Source organism: Alosa sapidissima, chromosome 6 (genome assembly GCF_018492685.1).
Source record: "Alosa sapidissima isolate fAloSap1 chromosome 6, fAloSap1.pri, whole genome shotgun sequence".
Taxonomy (NCBI): domain Eukaryota; kingdom Metazoa; phylum Chordata; class Actinopteri; order Clupeiformes; family Clupeidae; genus Alosa; species Alosa sapidissima.
This window is the reverse complement of record NC_055962.1, coordinates 1,558,403-1,586,294: the sequence shown is the minus strand read 5'-3', so window position 1 is coordinate 1,586,294 and position 27,892 is coordinate 1,558,403. Positions and strand designations below refer to the sequence as shown.

The following is a 27,892-nucleotide window of genomic DNA, read 5'->3' as shown; positions in this document are numbered from 1 at the left end:
GAGATACTGAATTGTAAATCATACAGTTCTTACTGTACACCAAAAGACATAAACAGACATAATGACAGACAGCAATTAAGAAACAGAAGATATTGTTCATCAAGAGAACTAACTCTTTTTGGAGACACGAGGCTGGGAACATGGCTGGAAGCCACCCGCTGGAATGCCATAAGTGCTGATTCTCTGGACAAGACTGGCCACATTTCCAGCCCCACGTCGTGTAGGCTGAGTTTCTTCTTTCACCTCTTTGGTTTCTTTTGATTCTTTTTTAATTTCCTGAAAAATCAAGTGGTTAAACGTTAAAACAGGTAAAAAGTTAAGCGACATTGTTGTTTATTATTGATATTCTCCTTCATTTTCATTGTTTATTTTATTAGGCTATTGATTCAATTGACATTGTTGTTTATTATTGCTATTCTCCTTAATATAGTCTTACCAACATTGTAAATTGTTCCCTGTTAAATTTAAGTATTATATGGCGTCTGCCAAATCCCATAACCATAACCATTTAAGGACGTTCCATTACAAAAAATGGTTTGTCTTCTCCATCAAGTTTTTTAATAGGCCTTATATTCAATGGAGTCCCGAAGCCATGACGTAGCGTTGCCAAGGCAGCAATTTCACTGGATCTAAACAAATCAATCTAACCATTGAAGGTGGCTTTCTTAATCTATTTCAATAATTTTACAACGTTTCTAAAAGACGTTAGTATATTTTTTTACACTGTAGGAATCACATACTACAACATATATTCATACCAACACGATCAAATTCGTGACTACAGAGTTTTATTTTAGCATGGGTTTCCTCCGTAAAAGAGACCTGCATGTAACTTCACAGCATGCGGTTAAAATCCTTAAATTCACAGACGTGTTTTGGCTTTATTTTTTTGGCAAAAAACGTCGCTCTTAACAGCCGCCAGTCTTTGAGAAGACGTGAAATATCCACTGGAATTTTGTTTCTTTCTATTAAACCTGCCAGGGAATCCGTGTTATGTGGCTAAGCTGCTGCCTAGCAGGTAAAACACGTTTAAATGAATATATTTATTTTTATTAGCTAGAAATGATGCCACATGTCTACATTCAATGCTATTTATGCCACTTCAAAAGTTTGTTTAGATCCAGTGATTCTGTGGTCATGGAAACGCTACGTCACACTTCGGGACTCTATAGACCGGTTTCAGTTCCTTAACAACCGTCGTTAAGGATGAACTCTGAGGACAAGCAAACCCAGAGCCGTATAGCAAGACATTGAAAGAAAGGTGCTTGAAAATGGTTAACTTTTGGCAGAGAAAAGCAGACTGAATTTCCCGTTTGCAGTTCAGGAGACATCTAACTTTTTTGTGGGATACAAAAGCATGCATTGGGAAGTTACAAAGTTATGCCACACATGTTATCTTCATGCTCAAGAGGAAAAACTGAAATTATATGTAGGCTAAGTAAAATAGCGTAGTAATGTTAACGTGTTTTATCATATTTCTCAGCATATAATTTCTATAAGAGACTTGATCCATGATTACGAAGGCTAACGTTAGCCTACAATTTCACACAAATGGCAAGATGCAGGGTAGCCTAAAGTTAAAGTTCACACTCCATTTGAGTAGATTGTTTTAAGAAAGTAGACATGGGCTTGCAAGTAACGTTATTGCATACTATAGCAATAAGGTTGCAGACTTGCTTAGCTAATCAGTCATGTGTCTATATGCTAACGTTACTTTCCTGTTAACTTCCAGCACAATGCATTTTGTGCATTGTATTCCAGTCAATCATTCAATGCGTGGCCAGCGGCATAGGCTACTTTATCAAAGTAATTATCCTCTGACCTCTGGGGGAAATGACTGCCCACCCCTGTCATTATGTAGCCTTTGAGTAGGTACTGTTCTCACTTTAAACTAAATCTAAACTAATGTTTGTGCAGTCGAAGCCCTAGCCTAAGCCTAACCAACCTTCACAGTGACTGGTCAAATGTTTAGCCTACCTTTCGTAAATCATCTGTTTCTTTTTCATAGGTAAACCCACTACACCTCTAGATGAAAACAATCCAGACTCGGCTAGATCGAAATATTTAGGCAATATGCTTTTATTCATCTTATATCAAGTTCAGCCAGCTTGCTTTCTATGCGCTGTCCGTGTAAACAAACTAGCGCTTGTCCTCCGAGTTCGTTCTTCACTACGGTTTTATTATAATATATAAAATATTAAGAAGAGCTCTTTTATGAGTTAAATCAAAACAATGAAGGCAATTATTACTGGCCTTTATTTTTCCAAATCTGAGGCCCGGCTATAAATAGAATCCCGGCCATAATTTCAGGATTTAGGTATGCACGTGTGTTTCAAGCATAGTGCAAGCACTAATCTCTGAATGAAAGTGCACAGAACTTATGCATTTGAGAGCGCTAGCAGCTCTCTCGTGGCTGTAGACGGTAATGTTTCATGTAGGGTTCATGAGTGGAGGTGCAAAACGCACACCAGAAAAGGAGGTGCTGGCAACCAGTAAAACACTTGCAAAAGGAGAGAAGTGCCGCACACTCCCGAGTTACACATTTAAGTCTTTAATGGGACAAAGTTTCGACCTGTCGGCCTTCCTCAAGTCACATGTAAAATAACAGGTAGTACCTTGCCTTTTAAGGCGAGACACGGCAGGTGAAAACATCGTTTTTTCATGCACTGGTCAATTTCGAGATTTTGGGCTAATTTGCTACCTTAGCATGTATTCTTTCACACTACTACAACAACAAAGCCCGATTTACACATTTAGGTGTTAATTTCATTACATTTTGTCTACTCGCGCTTGTATATTTCTCCTAAATTCACCAAAAGTTAGTCTTCTAACGTTTCATGCTCTACCGCGACCGTGCTACAAAACATAACATGTGTAGTACCGTTGGAAAGCTCTGTTTTTCCTGCATGACGCTGTGCTATCCAAATATGGACACTTCCTTTGTAACCGCAACCAATCGCGAAAGTTCAAAGGCGAGTCTAGGCTGAGAACGGAATCTCTTGTCTGTGTTCCAAGGCTGTTTTCTCAAATTGAGTTTTTCTCATTTTCCAGTAGATACATCTCAGCCTATGTAGCACCTATGTACACCAAACTTTCCAGATATACACTTAGCAGTGCTCTGAAGATATTTACAGAGGGATTTGTTAATAAATCATTCCTGGCCTGATTTATGTGACATTTTATTCAAAAATATATGGCAAAAATCGATTTTTTAAGGCTATGGACAGTATATTCTGATTTCCTAGGTAATGAAAGCAGATATCCTGAAATCCCTCTGTAATTTTATTTTTATCTTGTATGCAAACAAAATGAAAAAATAATTTTGCACCTGGCTTCATCATATGTTCAGATCTATCTACCGAAAATATATGCAAATGTGCGCATATTTAATGAGATAATGCCTAATTTGCATAATTAGACATTCTAATTTCAAAAACTTGTAATACATTTTTTGTTCATACTTGTGTAAGTAATCAACTGAGGAAGTTTCATGGTGATGTCTATTATTTTAAAATTTTACCCTATTCACCTGTAGTGTCTCGCCTTAAAGGGGAAGCTTAATTGCTCCCACCTGACACATAATTAGGTTACAAACAGGTGTCAATTAGTGTTCAATTGGTTACAATGAAGGGTTGGACACAAGGTTCACATAACAATCAACATAAGTTTTTTTCAATCATAGTCCACATCCTTAGTACTACATTCTGTTATTTTAAGAGGAAAAAAAAACAAAAGAAAAAGATCAAAAGACAGTATTACAGCATCAGTCCAAATGGATCATCATAAATAATATCATCCGTTAATCATAGTAAGTCTATATGTCAAGTATCAATCACAAGAAACATTTTAAATCAAAATCCACATTCAAACCGTGAGGTGCTAGAGTTCTAAGATGGTAAATCCAAAAATGTTCCCTTCTTGATAACAACAGATCTAGGTTACCACCCCTAGGGGGCAGAGTCACCTTCTCGATTCCAATGTATTTTAATGAAGAAATGGGGTGATTAAGCTGCTACAGGATAATTTAAGTTCTTACATCTAATAGTACTTCTGTGCTCTGCAATCCGCGTTTTTAGAGCTCTAGATGTTTTGCCCACATATGATTTACCACAAGGGCAGTAAATAAATTACAGATGTGGTGTTCAGGGCTCTACACTAACATTTTAAAAAATGTAGGAGCACAGACAAAAATGTGGGCGCACAGTCACTTCTGTACTTAACTTACACATAATCTAACATTACACTGCAGCTAACAGTTAAACATGCCACTGCACCAATTGCAAATATTAAGAATGACTGGCACCATTTAGGCTACAGGAAACAGGATTTTAAAGATCAGTGCCTACTTTATTTTCAGTCTGTTCTATTTTCCTACATTTTGTTAATGTAAAATAATATAATACATTGCCATATTTGCATTTAGCCTGTATATCAAGTATACTGCCAAATGTAGGCTAATTTATTTATTTGTGAATCCATCTGTAGCTAATCCAAATATGCCCATGGTGATCTATCTGACTGCATACTGCCTAATACTACTACTAAAACAGTCCATTTTCTCTTCCACAAACCCAACATAGGCTATCAAGGATATATATATTTTTTTATCCTTTTTTAAAATATCTGCATTGATGGGGGCAGGAGGCAAACGTTAGGTAGGCAAACTTTCGTTTTGCACTTCAGCTTGTATTCGGTGTAAACAAACAAGCATGCGTGGAAGCCTGGAGTTGTCAGCGTTCTACCTTTGAATAAAATGGGAGTATTACGGGAGGCTACTTTTGTGCCTGTTCACTACAGCTATATTTTGCATATTGCAGCCAATACGTCAATTGGGCTAAAAGGCATGTTAGGTTACATTTCCTTCCCTCACTGCATTCTCAGAATCTCATCCTGTTCCTCCTATATCCGATGAATTCGGTGGATAGAAGAACTAATTTCTTCAATCTTTGCATCTTGGCTGGCTAGTCTAACTTTCCGCTTTTTCTGCGCGCTCTTGGATTTGATAGAAGCGACTAGCGAGTCACAACGCGAAACTGCTAACGTTAATGGGAGGTGTAGTTTTTATGCTGCATTCGCGACGTGATTCTATGGTTTGCACAGTAATGTTTCTCGATGTTGCGGTGTATTTTGTAGACAAACATTGACATAATTAGAAGTCATTCGCACCAGTGCGCCTAAATATTTTTTTGCACTCGCATGTGCGAGTGAAATGGGCGCACTGTAGAGCCCTGGGTGTTGCATGAAATTATCCCTTTAATTTGGATATCTTTTCCTGTGTGTGGATGTTTAAATTTACTGCATTTGTAGGTGTAGTTACATTGGGTACAAGATCCACATCGTCTATTCCCATCTAGGATAGGAGTTAACACCGGTTGGGAACTAAAAGTGTTAGGAGGAATATAGGAATGCACCAACTGATCTCTTAAGTTTTTACCTCTCTTGTACACTATTAGAGGATGTTCTTGAAATGTGCTTTTGAGTTGGGTGTCTGATTTTAAAATATGCCAATGTTTATTTATGATGGTGTGTAAAGTCACTGATTGCCTATGGTATTCAGTTGAAAATATTATCCTTTTATTTGATTTAACCTTATTTTTTTTTGAAAGTAAGTTGGACCTTGGAATGGTTTCTACTTTTTCTATGGCATTGTTCAACACCGTTCTATGGTAACCCCTTCTTGTTGGTGATCATTTCGTCGCTGTTTCTCCTAAAATCTTCAGGTGTTTTACAAATACGCTTCACTCTACATAATTGACTAAATGGGAGACTGTGCTTTAGATGGCGTGGGTGTTCAGAGTCAGCCCAAAGTAGGGTATTGCGTGCCGTAGGTTTACGATATAGATCAGTATATAGGTGAGCCCCGTTACGAATGATCCATAAGTCCAAGAAACTAATTTTGTGTTTATCGTATTCCATTGTAAAGGATAAATATTCACAACATGTATTCAGATATGTGAAAAACATTTGTAACTCCACTAGCGAACCCTTAAATATACATAGCACATCATCCAAATAGCGTTAGTAACCAAAAAGTTATTATGACCGCCGCGCAGCGAAGCGGCGGTCATATAGGTTTAGTCAGATTTATTTATTTATTTATTTTTTCCCTTTTTCGCATGCCCAAATTTCCGTCAATGATTCCCGGGACACTGAAAGACCGGGGTACACAAAACTTGGTGGACATGTAACCCCACATGGATAGCATGGAACCATCGTTTTTCGTTTTGATCTGTAGCCCCCCCGCTGAATTGGACCCCCCGAAAGGAGGGTAGGGCAGACACAGTTTTCTGTGAATATCTCGAAAACCGTAGGGTTTAGGAGGACCATTTTTTTTTTGTATGTTGATCTCAAGGGGCCATGTCAACCCATTCCATAACCACTCATTTCATGTATAGCGCCACCTAGTTAAACACAAAAAAGTAAAAATGAGGTGTTGTAATTGAAGGTATCTGTGACCTAACATAGTCAAAACTGCACGAAATTGGAAGTGTAGGATCATTATGACACCCTCTGTATGCACGCCAAGTTTTGTGGAATTCCGTTCATGGGGGGCCACACAATAAATTAATTTATGTTACTATACACCAACTGGCCTGTAGGTGGCCGGAGACAGTTTTCTGTGAATATCTCGAGAACCGTAGGGCCTAGGAGGTCCACCTTTTTTTTGTATGTTGGTCTTAAGGGGGCATGTCAACCCATCCCATTACCACTTATTTCATGTATAGCGCCACCTAGTTAAAAATTAAAAAGCAAAAAATTAGGTGTTTTCATCTCAATATCTCTGGCTGACAAGGTCAAAACTGCACGAAATTAAAAGTGTAGGATCATTATGACACCCTCTGAATGCATGCCAAGTTTTGTGTACTTTCGTTCATGGGGGGCCTTACAATAAAATCATTTATGTGTACATTTAGTGACGTACACCAACAAGGATTCCCGGGACACTGAAAGACCGGGGTACACAAAACTTGGTGGGCATGTACCCCCCACATGGATAGCATGGAACTGTCATTTTTCATTTTCATCTGCAGCCCCCCCGCTGGACTGGACCCCCCGAAAGGAGGGTAGGGCAGACACAGTTCTCTGTGAATCTTTTATGGTATGTTGGTCTCAAGGGCCCACATCAACCTGGCTCATAATCACTCATTTGTGATTTGCGCCCCCCCCCCCCCCGGTAAAAAATGAAAATCAGTAGGATTAAAAGAAAGCCAAAATAAATATTCATCATCATCATCATGGCTGCATTTTCAGTATTGGCGAGAAGTAGTCGTTTGTCCACTAGATGGCGCATCGTTGCAGTGAGACGTAATTTTGTTGGAAGTTAAAAGTGGGTTGGAAAAAACAATAATTTTAATCTTGTAATATCAATAAGGACCTAGGTAATGTTACCGTTAGCGTTGGTTGAGTGATGGAGGCATTTGATTTATTGCATTTGTAGAAAACTATAAATGCGGTTATACCAAGCAAATGTATAGCAGCACTGTTTGTATCTTTCGACTGTCATTTATTGCACGTGCTACAAAATCATTCTGTGCAATGGAAGATTTACCAACGTTACACCGGTCTGATACAGTTTTGCCTATACATGCGTGAGACTGAGACGCCTGTTTATTTTGTTTTAAGTGCGTGCAGGGTAGGGGAATCGACGTGCTTTGATTCCAGCTTGGTAGTTGTAGTCTGTGAAATTAAAAAGCACGTGTGTGTGAAGTATCCAAACAATGACACCTTCATTTCATTATGGCTGCTTTATGTCAAGGATATATATCTCAATCGGATAATTAAACAATATCGGGTGCCTATGGACTAGGCTGGGTGAACCCAGCCTGATCTGCCCGCTATTTATTTTTTGATTTCTTAAAAGATTGAGCTTGGTCTGATGAAAGCCAGACTAGCCATGGACCTCAGTTAAACAATGCAAGGGAACATGAATCAGCCTATATTTGCACTAACAATAACGGACAAAAGCTCTTCAACTTTGGCCCGTTAAAATGTGTATGAACAGTCTAGCGACGCATTTCATCAAGGCCCATTTGGACATGTCAGTTATTTGCACCACTGGTTAGATGTAAAACAGCATTTCGTTTCAGACTAGGCTACTGTTACTTAATTTGTGCATTAACAATAACGTTTCAGACTACTGTTACTTAATTTGTGCATTGACAATAAAGTATTACATGAACTAAAGATGACTAAAATCTTATGTAGAAGAAGAAACATTCACAAAAAATCCATCCATCCAAAAATGACCTTTGTTTTTGATAGCTGTTGAAAACGGCATGGAACTGACAGAGATGTTTTTGTTTAAAAATACATAAAAAATAAATAAATAAATAAATAAATAAATAAATAACATTATGCTGATACCTTTTGCTTTTCCCAAATACAATGTAGCCTACAGGTGTAAGTGACCTTTCATCAATCCAGTTGCAATGGATGAACTGTGATGAACTGCCCTACTTGTGATTGTTTAGAGATTTTAAAGGTTTTATAACAATGCTACATCTTCTTTGGCTATTCTACAATCTATTCACCTTTTCGGCACCAGTAGGCTACTTTCTGTGCAGCCGCACACACACACTCAGGCATGCCAAACAAGCATACACAAAAGTTTCAAGAGTGGGGGATGGAGTAAAATATGGAGACAAATTGAAGTGTGATTTATTTTCGCGGAACGGATGTACAGGACTGAGCGGCGGTCATATTTTGTACCGCTATGCGGTACATCTAGCTTTTAAAACTGTGGTTTGAATAAATATGATGTTCTTCAAACAGACCCATATAATTTGCAAATGAAGGCGAAATTGCACTTCCCATAGGGACTCCCCGTTTTTGTATAAAAAAAAAGTATCCTGAAATATCCAATAATTATATTCCAAAATCAGTTTGGTAAGAGTCAGAATGGACTCTTTTGAGGGACACATTGAAGGGTCATTTAAGTAATGATCTAATGCAATTAACCCGCCATCATGGGGTATAACAGTATACATGGCATTTATATCAAAAGAGGCCAGAAACACTTCTTCTTCCCCAAGAGTCACTGATTCCACAATGTTGATAACATGACCCGTATCTTTTGTGAATGAGGGTAAACCCTCAGCTAATGGCCTAATAAAATGATCTACAAAAGTGGAAAGATTTGAGGTCACAGATCCTATATTGGCCACAATAGGTCTACCAGGTGGAGATTCCAACCTTTTATGGATTTTTGGTAGGGTATAAAATGTAGGAACAATAGGGTGTTCAATTTTTAAAGATTTAAATTCATCTCTTGATATCTCCCCTTGATGTAATAACTCATTTAAAGTATCTAAAATCATGCATTTAAATACCTGTGTGGGATTATCAGGCAGTACCTCATAAAAGTTTCTATCAGACAATTGTCTTACACATTCTTCAACATAGTCAATTTTATTCATCACAATTGTTGCTCCTCCCTTGTCGGCAGGTTTTATTACAATAGAATAGTCATCATATACGGTTTGGATAGTTTATCATTGTAACTTTATTCTGTCTTTAGCTTTGGATGCCAGCTTGAAGTTATACAAGAGGAATGGCAGAGTGTTACGACGCTCATAAGCCACAAGTCCTACAGCAGCTTATGACAAATGCTCTTAACTAAAGAGCCATATAAAACAGACTACAAGGTAATATACACAAAGTTCAACAGCACCAAAAACACTTAAAAGTTCTATCAGCGATAGCGGGGATATGTCACTTCTGTTGATGTTCACACTCTCCTAAATGCGCATCTCGTCAGTTATTGGTTGAAACACTTTGCCTTTCAGTGGTTGCCAACACTTGTTGGTAGCAATTGTTTTTGTGTACAGATCTCGGAGCCTAGGCTGCCTACAGAGAAACGTTTTTTTGACGGCCTGCTTATGGAGCAGGCAGCTAGCGGATTGTTAGGAAAGATTAGATGAATGTGATAATTTATGTTTGGGCATTTTTTGGGCCTGAAATCGCTGATACAACCTTTAATTGGCACCTTTTATATACATTGTAATGTGGTGTAAAATTATTTGTTTAATCAAATCAGTATAAATTCCTATTTAAATTACTTAATTGTTTTACAGAACCTCCTGCACCTAGTTGAGATCGTGTTGATTCTGCCTATTTCTGCTATGCAGTGTGAACGCGGTTTCTCAGCACAAAAGCGCATCAAGAGCACCTTAAGAAGTAGTTTGCATATATCTAACACTGAGGACCAAATTCGGATCAGCACAGAGGGACCCTCCCTGGAACGTTTTGATTCTACAAAATGTGCTGAAAATTGGCTGTCTGCTGGAAAGAGGTCAAGGCGACCAGGCTACAAAGCTTGGCCAAGCAACTCAGACATGATCTTCATTTCAGATTAAATGTGAAACATGCATAGGGCCTACATACAATCATAAATACGCAATGAAATCTACATGACAATAAAACAGAATTAAATGAAAATCTTTTGTTTGACAGTTTTGGTATGAAGTTCTTAACCTTACAACGAGCATTGTAATATGGAATTGTTGAATAATTCTAATATTAATAGCAATAATAATAAATTTATACAAAAATGACTGTGCCCCCAAATATTTGTCTGTGCTCACCACAATGGGAACAAAGGTCTATGCTGCACCCAAACTGTGGAACTCACTCACCTCACACATCCGCACTCTCCATCTCACAATACAAAACAGCTCTTAAAACCCACCATTTTAAGCTTATGGACTTTAATATGCCTTTTACAACAACTATGTTTTTTAATTTGTGTGCTGATTATCATATTTTTTTCACTGTGTTTACTTAGGGCCCTATGAAATCCGTTTTTATTATTTTCTGAATTCTGTTTAATTTTTTTCTCAAATTCCGTTTTTTTAGTCGTTTCGGATTTATCTTTTTATTTTTATTTTTTTCACCTATAAAAGCTCAATGACCAATACAATTCAGCTATTTAAATATTTAGCAAAGCCAATCATTCAAAATTCTCCAACATTTAGCCAAACATTCAACAAATCTCTGTGCAAAAACAACAGATAGGACCCATATAACTTCAACTACATGGCCATAGCTAGGCTGCAAGTTTAGATCCCAATAAAAGGGTACTTTGTAACTTAAAAGTAGCATACTTTTTTGTAGATTCATGTTTCATTTTCAATATGTGTCGCTTTCTAGAGCATTTAGCCTATCATCTTTAGCACACATCTCCATTGAAGTATGGCTACATGATGGTAACATGCTTAGTGTTGCGCTCTCTCGTCAGTGAGAATCTCTTGCAGCACTTTTTTAGAATGGTCAAGACCCACAGCAGGTGGGTCTTCATGTCTACTTGAGGCTACTGACAATCGCATCTGGGAATGGGACTGCTTGCAATGTTATGACATAGCGGTATGTCAGCTTCTGCACACATTGCAACAATCTTCCACAAACTCACGTCTTGCATCTACTGATTTTGTCATTGCCTTGTAGGCTGGAGGGATTTGCCTGCAGTGGATTTAGCTTTGTTCTTAAGTTGCCCTTTTGATTTCTATGGTGGCTACATGTGTATTTGCGAGTCAATTATGTGTTGACAAAACTTGCAAACTATAGTTGTTTTCAGACTCGTAGTAGTCAGGCCATCCTTAAAAATATTTTGGTTTGCCGTAACCCGACCGACCCTGTGAATTTAGGACTGACCCAAATATTTATTTTTTTCCCCATTTTAGTCCGACCAACTTGCATTAAGACCGACCAATTTTTTTTTTTACTCTTCAAACAACTAGGCTAATACAAATGTAATACTAAAATATAATTAATATTATTTTAAGTATTGTGAATATAAATTAGCTACAAACATACGTAGGTTCTTTCTTTTAAATAAAAACCTGTGGCGTCCTCTATGATTATGTTTACACCATTGGTTTACGCATGTCACACTATGGCCTACGTTCGCTTTGTTTCATTCACTGTCTATGGTTCGCGCTTGTCTGTAATGATGTCTGCGTGCGGCTGCATTTGGCCTGAAGAAAATGTTTGTGGTCACCGTTCAAAGTCATAGGCTACGGGTTCGGGCACCATAGTAATACATCTAAAAATCCATCAAATCATCTCGACACCGCTTTAACTTGGCAGGAAGTTAAAGGCTACTTCCCGTAGCCTGTGCGTCTTTTCTTCTCACACACACACGCAGCTTTTAACCTGCAGCTGTGTGCCGCACAGCAGCAAATAATAGGCTATGGAATTTAGTAAATTTAGGCCTACTATTGGGTTTAATGATATTTCCGAATTAAGCTACACAACCGATTGACAAACTTTTACATCTTGAGTTCCTTCTAGTTAACCATCCGGTTAGCTCACGAGTTATGTCTATCATGAATGTACATTTTGAACATTTATTTTATCTAATGACATAAAAAACAAAATGAATTGCCTTGAATGAATATATCCTTGGATATGTGCACATGAGAATGAAAGCTAATTAAGCCTACTTTCACGTTTTTCTTAAAGTGACAGGCACTCAATTAGCTCTAAACACCACCACTGTAATGACATTAAGACAAGTGTAATAGTTTTAAAAAAGTATTCGAATTACTAAATATTTTTAGCTATTACTATTTATGCAGATCATAAAATACTATAAATTACTAACAAAATATATAGTTTATGAATCCCAAAATATGAAATAGAAACATATGACAAGCCGGCATTTTCTGTGTGTGTGTGGAGGTCGAGCAGAGACTTGGATCGCCACTGATCATACAGTATTCAATATTACTGATGGCGTCAAGGTGGTGGGTGCACCAAATCAAATCATTCCCAGTCCATGCTCTGACAACAGCTCAGACATGAAATGTATGGCACCTACATTTTGTTCTGGTGCACCTAAATAAAAAGGTTAGGCGCACCAGTGCAACCAATGCAAAGAGTTAGCCTGAAGCCCTGCCTCTAGTCTAACGGTGACCGTGTCGACTGACCTCAAGGAGACCACTAGAGTTTTGGTGGAGGAAACTCAAACAATTGAGGACGTGCTACAGTTTGACCGTCAAATCAAAGTGGTGGCACGGGTTGAAGACCCAGTCAGTGACATCACAATATGCAAATGTGTTTAAATTCATACCTACGTAATCACCATGACCAAAATTGTACTTTTTTTCTTCTTTGAATCTTGAAAAAAACCTACTGACCCATTTTTTTTATTTTTTTGGCTGTTACTGCAAACAAAAATATTTTTAAGGATGGCCTCATTGGAGTATTGTTCAGCCCTGTTATCTAGCAGTCAAGCAGTTTAGTGTTTTGCCACCGTTGTCGGGAGCCACTGATTGCTTATTTCTTTGTCACACACCAATCAACAAACTCAACGCACGTGAACATTCGAGATATGATTACTAGGCTACGCAACACGTTTTTAACAATGTCTTTCGGCCACGGTTTAGGCATAGACCTTCTTATATGCTTTTTGTTTTAAAGTGAACTGAAATAAAAGTAAAAAAACGTCTGTTTATTTAATGTATCAACAGAATATCTGCAAATTCCGTGCAATTACGTGTTTGTAAGAGAAATCCGTTTTCATGTGTAGATTCTGTGATTCCATCCACATTTTCCGCAACGCGGAAATCATAGCGCCCTAGTTTACTCCGTAAAGCGAACTTAGGTGCTTTGAAAGGCGCTGTGTAACAAATGAAATGTATTATTATTATACATTATAAATTCACAACCAAATCATTCATAATTACTCCCTCCTCCTTGTTTAGAGCTGTAACTGTCAACTGCACTGATCAAGCAATTAGTTGTAAGCAGTCATATTTTGTACATCACCTTGACAAAATTGTCAGGGAAGAGTCCTTTCTTCCCATTGAGTTCTCCTTCCATCCATCCTTCTTCCTCCACTCTGCGCACATTTTTTATCACATCCCCAGGCCTCAGTGTCAGCTCATCATCATGTCCTGCCTCATACTCGTACTCCACCACAACTTCGACTGTAAAGAAATATAATGCTCAAAAATGTCAGCCTTCACGCATGCGACCAAAAATGGACATAGCCAAACACGCAAGAGAGGCCTAGGCTACATTTTGAATAGACTACCCATCTTTAATATCAGACATTTCTCTAAATTTGACCCAATGTGTTCCTGAAAATGCAAACAGAATCTTTAACAGTACAGGGAAGCAAACACATGTGTGGTGAAAAAAGAGACAGAAAAAAATGACAGACATCACAGTTGTAAATGGTAATGTTTATTTACTCCTTGGTTCATGTCAGTCAGTATGAATTAACATTTAAAACATGTGAAATTACATATATTTTGATATATAAGTCACATCTGACTATAAGTCGCAGGACCAGCCAAACTATAAAAAAGTGTGACATATAGTCTGGAAAATATGGTATAAAGCACTCAATCAGTGTGCTTTTTTTCCTTTTCAAAATGTACGTTACTAGACTGTAATTTGCATGGACTAATAGAAGTGGGTGGTTGACTTTTTAGGTCAGAAAAAAAAAATTGAAAAATAAATTCAGATATTTGGTCTTTTAGATTTTGTATTAGAATGCATATTTATTCACTAATTTGTTGTGTTAGTAACTATATTTGTCTATAGTTTATATTTGTAGGCAAATCTTTAAAGGGAAACTTGGCAAGATTAGCTTTATTTCCCCCTCTACTGGAGAAATTGTGCATTATGCTATTTCAAACTGTGGAAAAAGGTAACGATAAGGTAACGAGTTCTGCAGAACAATGTGGGTGTTACAAGGTAAGAAACACGATTTAAAAGAGTTTCTTGTCTCTCACTTCTCTTTCCAGGTCGGTAATCTCAATGTTGCAAGATTGGTTTTCCGCCTGGGGACGCTAGGGGCTGCGGGGAAAGTCACCATTTTCACCGGAACAGGTCATTTAACCATTCAAATGATTTCTAAACAGGTTTATTACGTTGAAATAGTTGCCAAGTTCTCCTTTAATGTGGTGTGTAGGGCTAATTGAGTGCACATTGGTGGTGTGTAGGCCTAAGTGTAATTGAGTGCCAGTCACTATAAGAAATATGTGAGTAATTACTGTAGCCTTCAGTCTCACGGTTTTAGGCTAGTGAATAATAGTTGCACATAGCACAGAAGGATATGTGGATGCAATTCATTATGTTTTCTATGTCATTAGATAAAATAAATGTTAAAAACTAACAAGTTGAAGAGATAAGTGTCTTGCAATGTTCACTAATGATTTTAGTGAGCACTAATGACGAATGAGACATGACCGGAGCTAGGATTAGTTAGCAAGGAGCTCTCTCCAGATGTAAAAGGTTGCAAAGGTTGCACAGTCTATTTCTAAATGACATTAAACCCAATAGTAGATCTAAATCCCATAGCCTAGGTAGGTTAGCAACACAAACTTGAGAGGTGCAAGTGAGCAAATCAACTTGATATTAGCCTATTATTATGTGTTACCACAGAATCTGGATCTTTGGTCTGGATGATCCTACATGGTCGTAGCTGTCTACTTATCTCAGTAAGGAAAATAAATCAAGAGCCTATGTGGAGTACAAATATGTCTTCTGAAGGCCTAAACAGAGCCCAGCCAAAAACTCCAATAACATTTTGATCAACTTTGAGGGACAGCTATGACCATGCAGGATCATCCAGACCAAATGTGACGATTTTGCTACATACGATTCCTATTTATGTACCAGCATGCAACATTTGAGCCTCCTACATGGTTTAGTTCTTGCACTGTGGGCTTGTGAACTTTGACAAAAAAAAGAGGCCGAACAAAATCGACACCCCCCTCCCCCTGTAAAACTGGCTGTATCTTGGAAAGTATTGATCTTACATAAAAGTAATTTTACAGTGCGTCTCCTGTGTAACATAGGTACACCTGATAATTTTTTCAGAATTTTTTGAGACCTAAGTGCATGGGCCCTGGTTGAATTGACGTGGAATGACCCTACTGTAACATTTTTAATTTCAGGCTATTGTGACACTTTTGTAGTACCGGTGCACCATGCAACACTAAATTAGACATTCTCTGACGTTACGCAAACCGCCTGTTGAATTTTCATTGTTGTTGTTTTTTCCCCCCATTTCACCCCAGATAGCAAGAGGCTGGCGGACCACTGTCAGTCCATTGGGGGCATAGCTGGCGGTCCGCTGGCATTTTGCTCATCGGTTCTCTGGCGGTCCGCTGGCGGTTGCAGACAAATTGCCCGATATTTTACCGCTTTTTAACTTGGGCGGAGGCAACTCCGCTGCGCGTCGGGGAGTTCTTTGCCTTCCGCCCTCGTCCATTAATTCCGTATCACAGGACACCTCGGCGGCTGTTACCCCTTACTTAATATTCATAACAAGTTAAATTTAAAGAGATGGTGGCCACCGGCGGCATACCACCAGCGGTCCGCTGTCTGCCGATCTGATTTTGATTGATTTTGAGATCTGATCTGGGACATTGCGTTGCAGGCTAGTATAATGAAATTACAGACTTCCGTTTAAAAAATTAAGACTTGGGCAACGGAATTTGAAATGACATTTAAGACCTTTTTAAGACCCGCAGCCACCCTGTTTTTTTATGTGAGTATCATAATCTTCTATCATTACTTCATCAAGATCTACAGCATTTCCTTGTGCAAATGTAACACACCACACAAACTCACCACTATATCAGACCACATAACAATCTGTTAAGACAAAAATGTGTATTATATGTATTTCACAAAAAACAACAGAGAGTTTAAGACAGGTATATCACGTGAAGGTTCACTGTTAAAAATCCCAACTGTGTACAGAATGCCACCAAATATTGTATAGCCCTTGGGTTCACTGGGTTTTTCTCTTCTTGAAGGTGGGCTTCAATCTGAATGTTTGATGTTCCCCTTTTAGTTTATTCTCTTCATATCTGTCAAAAGACAAATTCAAAAATGTATTCAGATATATAAAAACATATCCTGCATTAGATTAGATTGTTGCAATTACTTATAATAGTGATAACAGCATTAATATTACCGCTGTCTTTAACACCAGGATTTATTTTCTTAGACTACTGATATTCAGAATGTCAAATATGTAGCTTTTGCATCCAAGGCGTAGTGAGTGAGGGTGTGTGGGGGTGATTTCTGTGTTTTATATGATTCACCATACATGTAATAGGTGCACATCTTAAATAATAAATGTTAAAGATGTTACATATGTCAAAATATATTACACTTAACTACAAAATATTTTTTTCATATATATATATATATGAAAACATTTATGTAGGTAAAAGCATTTTATATCATATGTAGTATGTGAAAAATAAATCATATGGTTTGTCGAGAAAACTTGGTCACACAATATGATATGGGGTCACACCATATGAGGTTTCATGCACTTAGCAGAACAATGAGTCTTGTGGCTACAGTGGGCAGTGCTTCGACTTGGCCAGCTTCACTCGCGGTCCGCGCGTGGGATCACGCGACTTTAATTTGTATTTTTCCAGTGAGACGCTGCAAAAACCCAAACAACCGGTAGATGGCTCAAGTGAGCAGGGTGTCTCGTAAAAAGAAATGGAGCCTGGAAAACCCTACACAGACTTCACTACAGACTTTAGCAGACTGGTTTAGAAATAATGTAATAGCCAGAAATATGCCTGCCCTGCCCTAATAAAGAAATATTTGGTTAACTGCGAGTGAATCCCGTTTGCAGCCGTAGAGACGCAGGACAAATTAAACATTCTGTTTTTCTCCGAGTGCAACGATGATAGACAGACATCATTTGGACAAAATATAGAGTATTAACCTCCGTTGCTCAGCCAAATGCCTTCCTGTTACGTCCTGTTATCACGGAGTTACAGGCGATAAACGATTTTTGATGGTCACAAGTTTACTTCATTAGGGACTGTTCGTTTTTTATTTATTTAAGGGGCTACCGGAGGAGTTTTGGGAGCATTAGTCCAAAAAGACGTGACCCTCCCTCGCCAGCAATACATTTTTCTATGACCCTCCAAAGTGATTATGAATAAATCACTGTCAACTTTTTCCGGGTTTATCGCCTACTGTATTTTAACGTTTTCACATATTTGGCCATAAGCCGTTTATCATAGGCTATCAAAAAACCAAACTACAAAGGCGAACACTTTAACAGGGGGAATTAATTGGGCATGAATCATGCTGAACGCTATTTCGCTACCTTAGAATAATAAGGTTCTATCTGCGTTTTGAGTAGGCTAGGTAACCGGGACGATTGAAACGGGGACGAATGAAACATTCCGGTTTTCTCCGAGTGCAACGATGATAGACAGTCATCATTTGGACAAAACATGGAGCATATTAACCTCCGTTGCTCAGCAAAATGCCTTCCTGTTACGTCCTGGTATCACGGAGTTACAAGCGATAAACGATTTTTGATGGTCACAAGTTTACTTCATTAGCGGTTTATTTTTTTGGATTATTAAAGAGTGTTTTTCATTTAAAGGTTTGACTTCGTGCTTATTCAGTAGAGCATTTAGTGCTCTCCCCAATCCCAGACGTTCACATTGCATGTTTGTTTGTAATGGATGCAACCGCGAGATAGGCTATGCGTTTCATGACAATGAGTTGTTAACAGAACCAAGACATATAGCCTAGCCCAGCAGCAATCTAGGGACTGATCGTTATTTATTGAAGGGGCCACCGGAGGAATTTTGAGTGCTTCAGTTGGAAGTTGCATGACCCTCTCTTGCCTGCTAGAAATTGTTCAATTGTTAAAAAAGACATGACCCTCCCCTGCCAATTGTCTTCCGCCCGCGCCACAGCCACACACTTTGTGATAACGTTCTTAAATCAATCTTTCCCGTGAGCTTGCATGCTACCAGTCCTTCCTTTTCAAATGTGTTGCGCCTGTTTGCACAATTTCACAAATAATCATATGTGATTAATAGTATGACAAATAATCCCTGTGCACGGGGACCGAAACAATGCATGCCAACTTTTTCTGTGTTTATCACGTATTTTAACTTTCCCCGCTGTCTTGCCGTTTTAATGTTTTCCCGTAGAATATCCCATATTTTAATACTCTCATAACAGCCCTGCCATCGGGCCTATCTCTGTGTTGCCCTGTTGCTACCCCTTGCCCTTCCAACGAAACAGATGTCTTCAAATCATCGTTTTCCTTGCTTGAAGGCGAACTTAGAGTGATGTTAACCTATTTAAGTTTAACGGCCTTATGTCTACGTGCGCATCTGAGGCTACTCAGCTGCAAGAGAAATAATTTCCCCTGTTTGTATGTTCACTGCAAGTTGGCCTACCATAACTTACCAACTCTGCACTGTAGACTGGCTATTTATATTTTTCTGTGAAATAAGCAAATGTATTTGTTCAACTTTATGAAGCAGAATTACGCATAGGGTACTTGGAACATAATACATTTGACAAAGGACAAATGAATGTTGCTAGTGACAAAATATTAACTTTCAGTGTTATACGATGTCTTTGTCATGGGGAAGTGTTTTTCCCCCATGTCCCAAGCAGCTTTCAGCCATAAGGCTACTTTGAGAACATTTCAATTCACCCGACACTAATATTCAAAATGTTGAAAACTATTTCGGCATAGCCTATAAAGCAGTTTAATTAAATGGAATGTTAGTTGTAAACAAACGAGCTACTTGGTGAGGCTTGGCCTCACAGATGCGCTCGTGCCTTAGATGGCAGGAAAAATCTTCACGATAGGCCTATTAACTAACCACCCGATTCACGTTGGCTGGGGGGAAGGGGGGCCATCAGACAATTGTGCCCAGTTAATCCGGCCCTTCCCCCAAAAAAATCACACCTTCCCACCTCTGACCGCTTAAAAGAAGCCAAGAGGACTCCTTACTCACAGACCTATTCACAAACCTGCGGTTTTGCCGTATTCACAAAGAATTTTAAGGCTAAAAGTAGCTCCTAACTGGCGAATTTAGGAGCAACTCCTAAAAATAATGGGCGTGTCACTCCTAACTTTAGGACTCCTAATTTTTTCACAAAAAGTAATTCACGAAGCATTTTAGACCTAAAAGTAGCACCTAAGTCTGGAACAGCTTAAGTCGAGAGGACTCCTAACTCACTAAGACCTATTCATAAACAGTTTTTTTGTGGCATTTTACGTTGCGATGTTTTGAAATGCGTAGCCTATGCGCAACAGGAGCTTCCAATCGCGAGGGAACAATTTTGCATTCATAAAAGGGATGCAATAACGCCACCAACAACAACCAAAACTACTCATTGTTAACATGTAAATGAAATGTAACATTTCATTGTGAATCAAATTAAAATGTTCTCCTCTTTGCAAACATAGCCTAGGGATATGGTGACCGATTAATTTAATAATGTTGCAAAGGTAGGCTACTGCATCAATCCATAGGCCTATGTTTCATTAGGCTACTAAGCTATTTGTTTTGCCTTACTCTTTATTAATTTAGGCTAGGCCTTTTTATTCAGTTATTAATCATCTTCCGTCCTTCGCACTACTTGTGTAGCGCACGCATTCTCCGACCTGTCACCTGTCAGTCATCATCGGAAGAGAGGTGTTTGGAATTCCCGCGTTACAATAGTCAGCCAATCAAGGTGGTCACTTCAGTCAAGCTCGTGCATGAGTAATGACGTCATCCATAGCCACGAAGACTCACTCCTAGTTTAGGAGTTGTCTGAAAGGCTTTGTGAATAACTTTTAAGAGAAAACTCCAATCTAAAATCTTTAAGTGCGATTTAGGAGTAGCCTACTCCTAGTAGTAAGATAAAAGCCTTTGTGAATAGCCTACGGCCCCAGTTATTCATCATCTTCCGTCCTTGTGTAGCGCACGCATTCTGAGACCTGTCACTCATCATCGTAAGGGAGGTGTTTGGAATCATGCCCGCGTTACAATCAGACAATCAAGGTGGTCACGCTTGCCCATTTACCCAAATTAATGGTCGAATATTACTGAGTTATTTAAGAACATGCAGTGTGCGTAGGGTACCAAAAACATCTTGCTCGTAAAAAAGCATCATAACGCACATTCTGGCGGGTCTGTTATTTACTGTAGGCTGCGCAAACCACATGCCTTTATTTTGGGCAAGCCTGCATTCATTCATTCATTCAACCTTTATTTATTCTCGGAGGGTCATTGAGGGAAGCCCTCATTTTCAATGAAGCCGAAATTACAGAAGCGAAGCAAAGCGCTCCACAAACAAGACAACATTCGAGGCCTTCTGTTGAAGAATTTTATATAAAGCCTGCGCTGACAGTAATCCTCCTGCCCCTGATAGGCCTACCACAGCTGTGGATAGTGTGGAATGTTCAAGTAATAACACAATCCAATGTGTGTCTCAATTGTCCCCCGCTGACCACCTCACACATTTCTCTAGATTTTGCAACGAACTTACATGACACAATGCCATAAAATATGCCAGTTTTAGGACACAGAATAATGTTTGTAATGATACCAGGTAGGCCAGGTATTGTCGAAGGTGCATGGTGAAGTGAAATTCTTACTTTGGAAAACAAACATTTGCCGATATCATCGCCAATCATCAGAATATTGCAACAGATTCTGTGTTCTGGACTGTAGGTAACTTGTTAAGCCAGTGGTTCTCAAACTTTTATTTCATTCCCCACTTTGATCAAGGGGCATGACTGATGATGGTGGAGATAACGTGTTATCCCGAGGCTTTTGCAAGTCAGCATCTTCGACGGTAGTCTATTAAAAATATACGTTTTCGATGTCCCAAACGGAGAGCCATACTTTATTGTTTTTAAAGATCTCTATGCTACTCACAAAAATGTAGGCATGGGGACATGATGAAGTAGGTTATCCAACTGTCGTGTGTTAAATTATTGTGATTACGAGCCAGTGGTTTTCAAACATTATGCGTGACTCGGACATCTAACTAAATGCAACAGGCTCATATCGTCCTCGCATTCGCAAAATGAGGACCAGTGTTTTGTCAAATTGCAAATAGCTATTCGTTTTAACTATTTTTTTTATGATAGTAGCCTATACAAAAAGCACTTCATACTATCTTAATCTTGGAATATGGGGAGGGAAGTGGCGCGTCTGCAGTCAGCCAAATATGAATGTAATTCTGCGGCATAAAGCAGATGTAATTGTTTATTGTACAGAAAAATAAAAATGACATGTCAAGCAGTCAATTGACTACATTGCAGTCAAGAAGTAGGGCAAATTAATTTACGAAACCAAAACGTGGGTCATAGTTGTCTAAGCCTCTATTGCGTAGCCTGTTAAAAACGTCGCCAGATAGTATTAAATCGGCAACAACATTGTTTTCTGCAGAAGTCTACCCAAGGCTACAGATTAATTCTGAACAGTTATTTCTCTACTGGCTCAATTATCACACCACTGTTTTGATTTGCGTAGTTGCGTTAACCCCAACACTGACAATAATGTAGACAGCAAATTTCGATTTTCGTGTAGTCAAGCCTTAAGCCATACCCAAGTAGCCTAAATCGAGGTAATGTTTAATTATGCATGATTTATTTTGTTATTTAATTCTTAGGCTGGGATTACTCTCGGCAATTATGTAAAGGACGGCAGGCAGAGCGATGTACAGTGGCAGAGCGACGCACAGTGGCTGAAAGTGGTACTAAAGCTTCACGCAGCTTCACGCCGCGTAATGCGCGAATGAAGTGGTCATTTGAAAGCGATGCCCACTGTATATGCTAGCACCCAAATTATTTGCTCACTGCAACATGGTAACATAGAAGGTAATATTGACAAAAAAGTAATTGACATTTTCCAGTAAAATGTACCAAGATTGCAGCGCGGCCGCAGTGTGACGGCCTGTGTCTCTCCGGATTTTGCAAATTAGTGGTAATATGCTTGTTTATTTCAAGTATTTTCGGTAAAAACAGTTTCGCGTACATATCGTACACCCGACAGGAACTTTGGACATCGGTTCCTGCAATCCAGACATCTTTATCAGCGTAATTCCAGAGATTGCTAGACCTACTGTATGAACTCCGCCACCATATTGCATATATCGATATAGTTCAAATTTGCACCGTCCTTGCTCCACGCAAGCCGCTGACCGGAGCTCTCTGCACTGCTCCCCGTGCCCCCGCCCCTCCTCTTTCATGCACAGAAGGGGCAGGAAGAGACACTCTGGCACTCTTCAACAAACATGGAGAAAGCAACAATGTCTGAGCGTGCGGAGGGGAGTCTTGGTTAGTAAAAGTAGTAGCTCAATAATTTGGAGATGATTTGGATACAAATTTTCAGATGAACAACAAAACCACGCTATATGTAGGGAGTGCCATAAGCACGTTACAGCCATTGTAAAGCAATTTACAAAAGATTCACTTAACAAAAATGTCTTGCGGCCTGACATTAATGTTTTATGTAGGGTTCATGTCAGTTCATATGAATTAACATTTAAAAGCATGCGCAATTATATATTATTTCATATATAAGTCGCACCTGACTGGGCCAGCCAAACTATGAAAAAGGTGTGACTTATAGTCCGGAAAATACGGTACTCATATTTGACTGAACATTTCATTTTACAGCTCTAACTCTGCAGCTCTACAGCTCTCTCTAACGCAGCCGCGTCCTCACACTAACGCCAGTAGCCTACCTGTCGGTAACCCCTCCCTGTTGCACTCACTCACGTTTCTTTTGTTTCTACATGAGTTTGTACATTTATGCATTTATATTATTGCATTACGCATACATACACTACATACATCCTACATAACGTCTCAATATCTACATCACAAAAACATTGAACATGCTCACGTTAAAACAGTTAAAACCGACATTTGATTTCGTTACACATTTGAACTTTATTCAAATTCTTAACATTACATGGTCACTAAATTGAGTGCACGCATTTGGTTGATTATGTTTTGTTAAGTATTATTTATGTTATCACTTTCATTAAGTATCATTTCTCTAATTTATGTTTGTTTGCTTTACCATGACCGCGCCGTTCCTGAACCGAGTCTGGCCAACTTGCCGGGTGCATCGCGATGTTGTCTTCGGGTGGAACATTGGGTTGTCAAGACGGAGCCAAATGTTCCGCTGTCTTAAGAGCGCTTCAGCCAAGTCCACCTTCTAGTCTAGTCATGGGGAAGCTTAGTTGGGATTTAGGATTTTCTGTCTCGTTTTGTATTACATAATTCTGTATTTCTTTATTTATTTAATTTAATATAGTTTATTTAGTCACATAGAATTATTTGGGTTTTATTATTTCACAGTCTTAATTGATTTAGTCATTTCCCCTTTGTGTTAATTATGGCTTTGGTCACTAGTATTTAAGTTTTCCCTTTGTCACAGTGTGAGAGACAGTGGTTAAGGTATCTTCTGTTTTGTTTGCTTAAGTTTAGTTCTGTTTAAGTTCCCTCATTTTGGGCCCAGAACCTCCATGTTATTTTGTTAGATTAATTTTGAGAAATAAATTCTCTTTTTGGTCAACCTTTTGCCTCTGCGTCCCATGCCGACTGCTTGATCCCTCACACCTACTTCCAAGCCTTTTCCTTGTTCATTCCCTGGTGAACAAAATGGATGAACTGTGGATCACCACACACAGAATGATTATGGACTGCAACAGCATGATTTTCACAGAAACTTGGCTTAACAGCAAAATACCCAACAACGCTATCGAGCTAGCTGGATGCTGCATTCTCCGTGCCGACAGAACAGCTGACTCCGGTAAGAACAGAGATGGGGGTTTGTGCATTTATGCTAACAAAACGTGGTGCACGGACACCACCACCGAGAATCACTGCTCAGCTAACCTAGAGTATCTCATGGTTAAGTGTAGACCTTTCTATCTGCCCAGAGAGTTTATATCAACTGTAGTAACAGCAGCACTGGATGCTAATGCCAAGCTTGCCATGAAAGAACTGCATTTTGCTATCAGTAAACAACAAACTCTGCATCCCGAGGCAGCCTTCATTGTCACAGGTGACTTCAACCACTCAAATTTAAAAACTACTGCCCAAATTTCATCAAAACTAGTGCAGTGCCCGTTTAAACATGCCATTCCTGAAGAAAACCCGTAGCTCAATTACATGCCCACAGATATGCCTGCTTTAAAAATAGGATGATAGGGAAACATCATTCTAGCTAAGCATTCAATAATGAATACTGAATATTATAATATATTAGCCTATAATTAATGTGGCCTCTGATACATAATAAATTTAGGCATGGCTGCATGTGACATTTCTACAGATCAGAATGACATAAGCCTAACAACTGTTTTGAGTTAAGTGTGTATAGCTTACTGAATAACTTCCTAATACTGTTCGAAGCGTCAGTTTATTGCACATACTTTTATTTTGAGTTAACACTACATACCTGTGTTTAATGGCGTGGTAAGTGAAGTCGCTCAGACTGCAACTTGTCTAACGTTGGCTATGTGGCATTAGCCTATCGCTCGTTTCAATTTGAGACCTTGCAGTCGGAATTGTTGTTTGTTCAGTCAAAGTCTCAAGTCCAAAGTAGCCTTGGCTATTCGAAGAGTCAGTTTATTGCACACTTTTATTTTGAGTGGTCACTACATACGTGTTTGTTGGCGTGTTGTTGCAAAATCCGCGTAATCATTTTATGCAAGCAAACTGCATACAGGGAGTCTTTATTGTTGAGGTTGGACATGATAATGATCTTGCATCTTAACCCACAAGCAGTTCCCGAGTAATCCGTTTTTTTAAATTGCGACTGACTATGATCACAGTGAGACCTAGCAGAGCCCGTTCTCTGGACCTAGCAACTGTCAGTACACAATCCATGGGGTGGAGCTCCCCTGAAACTGGTCCCCTTGGAAACAGTGCAGTGCAGTGATAAACTTCCTACGTAAATAAGCACATTTTGAAATATGCATTCAAAAATCTGCACACCTTTGTGCCAGGCGCGAGCCACATACGAAATCTTAGGTCAGTCTGACAAACGGTCAGTGAGATATGCGTGCCACAGACACACAGGCGCTTCTTGCTTTATAGATAGATGCATCATGCCTAGGGTTGCAAAATTTCGAGAATTTTCAAAGTTGGAAACTTTCCATGGGAATTAACTCGTTGAATGCCAAGCTGTTTTCGGAAGCTTTGTCCTAGAGTGCCAGCAATCTAGACCATTGTTGATGATTTTTGTACAGCCACAGCATATTCTGTGTTATAGCTATGAACACATACAATGGCTCGTTTAAAAGGTGAGACTTTAAGCTCTCAGTGGGTGCAAACCGTGTATTTCTACATGCCTCTGTTTCTGAGAAATCCCAAGCTAAACAGTGGCTAGTTTTCATCAAAATCACTGTTTTTTTCTAGAATAACCTGGGAAACCCCATCTTGCAGCATAATATTAGTTAAAACAACCTGATTTAATGCAATTTCAGTCAAATTTCTACTCCGCACATACGTCAATCCCATGCACACAGCAATCCGCATAGGCTACTAGACATAAAGGAAACTATGATGTGTTCATGTGCATGGGGAAAAAAAATTCCCAGTGAAAATGTCATCTCATGTGGGAATAACTGGTGTGAAACTGGGGGAAGTTTGCAAACAGAGTTGCCCAGTTATGGGCTTGTCGTCACTTTTGTTCTCATTGAAATGGGTGTAGGCTACGTCATTTTGCATAAACTGTAATGGAACGATTAATCTGTCTGATTAAACTTGACAATTTATATATAATTTACATAATCTATAAAGTTTGGTTGGGGTGGTATGTTGTGTCATTATATTTTTATTTGTTTTACCTTTTTCTGGGATTGTAACTGAACAAACTGATTGTCAGTCAATGTTCCAACCAATTGGATTTTGTTGTTGAGTGGCGTGGTGCATCTTGGGCAGTTCAGTGGTTTCAGTGTTGCTAGCTTAGCACGCTAGTAAACCATAGGCAGAGAATGGGATTCCCGCTAGCATGTTAGCTATCTTTGTATGCTAAGCTAAGCGAAAATACGAACAAACAAATCATATTGCTTATACCTAAACAAAATGTTATGTCTTTATATGAAACAGTAGGAGTTCCCAAAAATTCCCAGTTAATTCCCGTAAATTCACATTAATTCCCATAATTTCCTTTAATTCCATGAAAGTTTCCAATTTGGAATATTTCCAAAATTCACCATCTTAACTTCCTATGGAAAGTTTCCGGTAAATTTCTGGAAATTTACCGGAAATTTTCCGCCCCTTTGCAACCCTAATCATGCCCCACAAGAGGAGATAATATTTTAGACCATGTCTACACAAACATAGCTGATGCCTACAAAGCCGCTCGTCTCCCCCACCTAGGACACTCAGATCACCTCTCATTGTTTATAATGCCCAAGTACTCAGCACTTAGCCTGGAGATTCTAGACCCTGGTAATCTAGAAAGATTAAGGGTCTGGCCATGACCCATAATGTAATGGCCCAACTTGAGGGGCGACCCCAAGCATGCATTTGAAAATCTCACCGCACGCAATTGGAATACACTACGACCAATGTTTACTGACTGATTCCGGAATTTCGACGCAATTGGATAACACTAGGACCAATGTTTACTGACTGATTCGTTGCAGCACTGGCGTCATCTGTTTAGCTCGCCTCTGGCCCCCGCCTATATCATTATCAACTATGGCCTACTGGTTAGCACTTTGGACTTGTAACCGGAGGGTTGCCGGTTCGAACCCCGACCAGTAGGAGCGGCCCGAGCGCTGCTGTAGCAGGCAGCTCACTGCGTCGGGATTAGTGTGTGCTTCACCTCACTGTGTGTTCACTGTGTGCCAGTGTTGTAGTACTCCAGTCCGAGTCATTAGCTAAATTTAGAGACTCGTGACTTAACTTGGACTTGAGCACTGAATGACTCGAACTTGGACTGTGCATTCGCACTCGCGATGACTCGTCGAGGACTCGACTTTTTTTTGTAATATATCATAAGGCTATAATTGTAGTATGTCATTAGGCTATAATTTGCTATATGATTTTAATATCTAAATTATTTGTAATAGGCTACTAATTTTAGTTCAAGGGAATGTTAGGCTACTGCTTCGT

General features: G+C 39.1%; 1 protein-coding gene across 1 annotated transcript in view; it reads right to left on the bottom strand.

The window, feature by feature from the left end:
* LOC121711386 (CD2-associated protein) overlaps positions 1 to 27,892 on the bottom strand; it is a 166,355-nt gene that overhangs the window by 120,642 nt on the left and 17,821 nt on the right. The window contains exons 2-3 of the mRNA XM_042094955.1: positions 13,768 to 13,928; positions 114 to 276 (exon numbers count right to left, since the gene is read on the bottom strand). Coding sequence (XP_041950889.1) covers positions 114 to 276; positions 13,768 to 13,928 — 324 coding nt within the window. The remainder of the gene's footprint in view (positions 1 to 113; positions 277 to 13,767; positions 13,929 to 27,892) is intronic.